At 46.4% G+C, this 5,181-nt stretch overlaps 1 protein-coding gene across 2 annotated transcripts; it reads left to right on the forward strand.

Annotated features, from left to right (window-relative positions):
- The first annotated feature begins 314 nt into the window (after positions 1-314).
- On the forward strand, positions 315-2,025 carry LOC145437054 (uncharacterized). Of its 2 annotated transcripts, XM_080314228.1 has the most exons (4): positions 315-485; positions 540-617; positions 674-1,079; positions 1,138-2,025. In XM_080314228.1, exons 3-4 carry the CDS (start codon positions 872-874, stop codon positions 1,740-1,742), a joined length of 813 nt encoding a protein of 270 aa, XP_080170354.1. In that variant the 5' UTR covers positions 315-485; positions 540-617; positions 674-871; the 3' UTR covers positions 1,743-2,025. The 2 variants fall into 2 exon arrangements, with proteins under 2 accessions (XP_080170354.1, XP_080170353.1); XM_080314227.1 differs by having other exon boundaries at positions 315-617.
- Positions 2,026-5,181: the final 3,156 nt, after the last annotated feature.

The following is a 5,181-nucleotide window of genomic DNA, read 5'->3' on the forward strand; positions in this document are numbered from 1 at the left end:
ATTCTATGCATCTTGAACCTTTCCCAATAGTGCTCGTTTTCTCGTGTTGTTTACAGACGATAGCATTAACACCACAATAGCTTACAGCAGGTGGGGAAAAGCGTATTGTGTTTCATGATTGTATAATACAATGAGTTTTTTCTTTTCAGATTTTATCATCATATAGAAGGAATCGTATAGAAGGAATCATGGTGAGTTGAAACTGTTATGATTTATCATAAATTGAAATCATAATTGTCCCAATTCTCAGATGGATCAATACATTGATCATGTAGAATTCTTCCCACTGAGGGAGTACATGTCTGGGTACGATCATTTACCCCCATGTGAGCAGAAAGAAAAATTTGAGATTGGCGTTCTGTTCGGCTTGATCATACGACACGAGTGCGGTGCAGACCGGGTGGAGCTTTTGGCTGAGGTCTTGAAGATAGAGGCTTTGAACATGGACGTGAGAAGACTCAGAAACATTTTGGAGGAGATTGGGGGTGTGTAAATATGCTCTTAGCTCTCTGTCGTTGCTAAGGCACGTTTATTCATAGACACAAGAATCTGCTGGCGTCCTCCTCGACCGTCTCAGCTACAAGACCTGTCGAGTCGCATGGAATTCCTAAAAACAGGTGGGGTTGTATATTATGACACAAGTATGGAGTCTTACTATTATTTTATTTTATAGTGTTTCGGCGGCACGTCAAAGACATGTTAAAACGAAGACACTATTTTGCTGGCATACATTGCTTATCTTTCGGTGCTCACTGTGAAATTTTGTTCCATATTGAACGCTTTTTCTATCATCAACGCCTGTCGCTTGCGACTAGTTTTCGAAGGCGGCGTTTCAGTTTGTAATACGTGTGTTATTCTTGTTTTTTCCCAGATGACTCATAACTCAGCTAGCGATTTCATTAGTCATGTTTGTGGCCAGCTTTCACTCGATAGACTTCACCACGACACCCAAGCCAACTGGCATCGTGTCTCTGTGCTGAAAGATATTCTGCTGGAAGACAATCTGACCGATCAGCAAACTACTCACTTCAAGAAAGAGTTACAGGATCGTCTACACATTGCCACCACCTTGAGACCAGGTAACAAAGCAGTAATAGTCATTACCCGACACATGTGTAACTATCTTTTGTCTTCTAGAATGGATGAGCTTTCGAAACGATCTGTTGCGGTGTGTGACGGAGCTGCAGTTTCTACCTGTGTTCACGTATGAAGGCGATGGTGTGACGAGCCGACTGCTGACTGATGCCCGTATCTTGAATCGTCGTCAAGTTGGCTTCACAGACCCAACCGATCGTGCCGCCTGCAGCGTACAGAGCCGTGATCAGCGCTTGACTCACGAAAGAAACGACATTAACCGATACCGCTTCATGAACCAGGGTTATCTCCGAACGGGAGAAGATCGTCGCGCCCCTAAATCCGTTGACACATCACCTACCGTGGTTGACGCCCCGTTTGTCGTTGCGATGCCACAGCGTGCCAGAGACATACATCAGTCGCCAGTGATACCAAGACCGAATCTGACTGCCCCGTTTGTCGTGGCGACACCACAGCGTGCCAGAGACATACATCAGTCGCCAGTGCTACCAAGACCGAATCTGACTAAAATCATAACAAAAAAGTCACCCGGCCGGATATCACCTTACCCTCCCCCGCGTAGACCTCGAGCCTTGGCCAGGACACCACTGAGCCCTGATGATGCCTCGTCTTCTCGTGTCGATTATGACACCTCGCTTCTGGTGTAAAAAGACGGTCTCGTGGACATTGTAAGAGTCGCTGTGTGGACGGTTTGCGTGACGCTCTGAATCGCCATATTTTTTCGTGTACCTGTCCTTGTTATATATAGAAGTGTGTTTGTGAATACATGTCTCGTCGTGTCAAAACAGCCTTGGTGATGGATTTCTCGACAGGGAGGGCGTGTCTTTTGGCAGGACCGTCGTTTTCGGGGAAGAGTACTTTTATATTTAAAGTCATAAAAAATATCGATCAGCTTTCAAAGGGGCGAATTAAAAGAATTATCTATTGCTATACGGCTTACCAAGACTCCTTTAACGAGCTGCAAGGTGTTGAGTTTTACTCGGATCTCTCCATTTTGGATGAGTTGGCGACAAGCCGCCCCTGTCCTACTCTATTAATTATTGATGATAAAATGGAATTTTCGGACAGGGTGACCCCCTTTTTTACAGTCTACGCGAATCATAAATCGGTGACCACAATATTCGCGGTCCAAAATTTATATTTCCAGTCCAAAAGATCGAGGGACCTCAGTCTCAGCACCCAGTATTTGATTATCATGCGTAATCCTAGAGATCGATCTCAGATTCGAGTTCTTGGCAAGCAAATGTACCCCGGTAACTCAAAATTTCTAGTTGACGCGTACGCCGACGCGACAAAGAACGCTCACGGGTACCTTTTTATAGATTTGACGCAAGCCACACCCGATTCTAGTCGTGTTAAAACAGGGGTGTTTCCTGGGGATGAACTCGTGTTGTACACGCCACTATAAATAGCGAAAGTGCCGGGACTTTGACACTATATTCATAATGGCTCGGACCAAATCGCTGCCGAAACGTCACTGTTATATTAAGAAGCACGGCGAGACTTTGAAATTTCTGTCCAAGGCGTCGCCCGCGGTAAGGAAGGATATATTATTGGGGAGCTCTCCCGGTTTGGTGAAGGCATTTTGTGAAGTCTGTGTGAATGTTTTGAACGGCAATCTGCGACTGTCAAAACGCCATATACAAAATTTACACCCGCATAAAGACAAAATTCGAAAGCTGACAAGTAAAAAGTTGAGCTTGAAGAACAAGAGACGTGTATTACACGCCAACACCCAACGAGGAGGTTTTATTAGCGGTATCTTATCAATCCTCCCTTTGGCGGCATCGTTGCTGAAATCTGTTTTTGGCAAAAAATGAGTTTCAAAAAAGTGGTTATATCGCCTAACCCTCTAGCCCCCTCTAACGCGACTGATTTGAACTCCGAGTTGGACCGATCGATCAGCGCGATTTTGACTATGGACGTTTCGGCTGACAAGAAATTGTCCTTGTATAACTCTGCCATCTCAAAGTATAAAAGTCAACGGGGTCAGATCGACAAGCCTCTTCAGCTGAAGATGACCGACACCTCCAACGGGTTCACGAGCGATCAGATAGCCACTCTCCGTGAATTACTGCACGAAGTGAAGCCGGGTCGGGTCACCACGAAAGTAACACCGAAAGCCCCGTCGTCTCCAAGTACCCCCTCCACAAGCAAGATAGCCAAAAGATCACCGCCACTGCAAGAGATCATCAAACGTAGCCGACGAGCTAACAGGAAGCCGCCCCAGCTCTACGGGTCGTGGACGGCCTACGACGATGACGAGTAAGGATAAATATTTTGATATTAAAGCCCCGTCGAGCTATCGCGGTAAATACTTGCACCCCGACAAGAAGGATTTGAAACAAGAGGATAGCTACACCCTGTTCTATCCGTATACCGGTAAATTTCAACGCCAGAAGACGATCGTCGGCGGGCCATTCATTCAGATCCAGAGTGACCTCATGGACTTGTCTAATATTTCTAGTAGCAATGACGGCTACCGTTATGTGTTGGTGTCAATTTGTTGTTTTTCGAAATATATGTTTTTACACGCCACGAAACGAAAGCGTCCGATAGATATGATCGAGGGGTTCAACCCGGTATTCGCTCATAAGAGGCCACACGTCGTTCAGACTGATGCCGGGAAAGAATTCACGGGGTCGGTTATACAGAGGTTTTTTAGAGACAACCACGTCAAGCACTTTTTTACCAACAGCGACACTAAGGCTAGCATCGTAGAACGGGTAATCCGTACGACCCGCAATGTATTGAATCGATACTTTGTCAAGAATCGCACACATCGCTACATCGACGTTTTGGGTGATATCGCAGAGAGCTATAACCAAACGTATCACACCGCGATTTTAATGCGACCGTCGGAGGTTACCAATAGCAACGCGTCTCTGGTGTTCGATAGACTATACAACGGAACCGGACCTCCGGTGTCACCCAAGCTAACCGTCGATCAACCAGTGAGAATTACCACCCGACGTGCCACGTTTGCGAAAGGGACTGCGGGATCTTGGACTCGCGAGATATTTTACGTACACACACGGAAATGGGGGAGCCCCGCTACGTACACCATCCGAGATTATAACGGGGACGTGATTAGTGGAACGTTCTACGAAAGTGAATTACAAGCCATCGATAAAAAAGACGATGTCTATCGCGTAGAATCGATACAGAAAGTGATCGGTAGAGGGCGCAAGCGGAGATATCTAGTGCGCTGGGAGGGTTATCCGAAGTCGATGGACTCTTACGTTGACAGTTTTGTATAAAACAGAGACGGTGACTCGACCGTGGTAATCATGGATTTATCGCAGCGGGGTACGTTACGGATACCTTTGGTGGTTCTACAGCTCGCGATACTGCTTTTTATCGTGGGGGTAACTGTGTATAACTTATTCACCGAAACCCAGACGGATCTATCTTCGTTAACTAGGGTACTGTCTCTCCAAACCGCCGACGAGGATGACTCTTCTGGTTTTACCGAGTAATTCTTCAATGAGCGTTTTTAAGGCAAACACCGCGAACGATTTTGTAACCCAGCTATTCTCCGAGTTAAAATATGATACAGAAAGATATGAGGCAGGGCTTGCTGAGGTCATGTTCCCAGTAATCTTCCAGCCCACGTTCACGATAGACCACAAGCGTGCGGGTATCGAATTTTCTGACAGGGGCCATCGTCACGTGTATTACATCCCGCCCGGCAAGTATCGCAGTGTCCCAGATATGTTGGAACAGTTTCGCTTGCGATACGAGAAAGAAATTACAATCAAGCGATACACCGGTGGCGTGTTCGGCTTGAACTTTGAGTATCTCAAGAGTCGGTTTCCACCGGCCGACGAGCCCTTGATACGGGTCAAAAAAATCAGTGGTGCGGGTCCGCGTCTCACCAGCATCGAGGACACGTTTCCGCGTTATTTTACAGTGGAACATCATGTTTTGAAGAAACAGAAACCAATAGAGTTCTTAATCAGACCGAAAACCATTGTGAAAGATGTAGACACCATTTATATATACACCGATCTGATCAGACCTCGTGTATTCGGCAGCGAGCTAGTACCTCTCCTTCGAAGCGTTCCGGTGACCGCGCAAGAAGGA

Source organism: Botryllus schlosseri, chromosome 4 (assembly GCF_051294905.1).
Source record: "Botryllus schlosseri isolate E-star chromosome 4, Bs_hap1, whole genome shotgun sequence".
Lineage (NCBI taxonomy): Eukaryota > Metazoa > Chordata > Ascidiacea > Stolidobranchia > Styelidae > Botryllus > Botryllus schlosseri.

Coding starts and splice junctions, on each gene's coding strand:
- LOC145437054 (XM_080314227.1), top strand. CDS start 872: ATGACTCATAACTCAGCTAGCGATTTCATTAGTCATGTTTGTGGCCAG. Junction 1,080..1,137: donor TGCCACCACCTTGAGACCAG/GTAACAAAGCAG, acceptor TTTGTCTTCTAG/AATGGATGAGCTTTCGAAAC.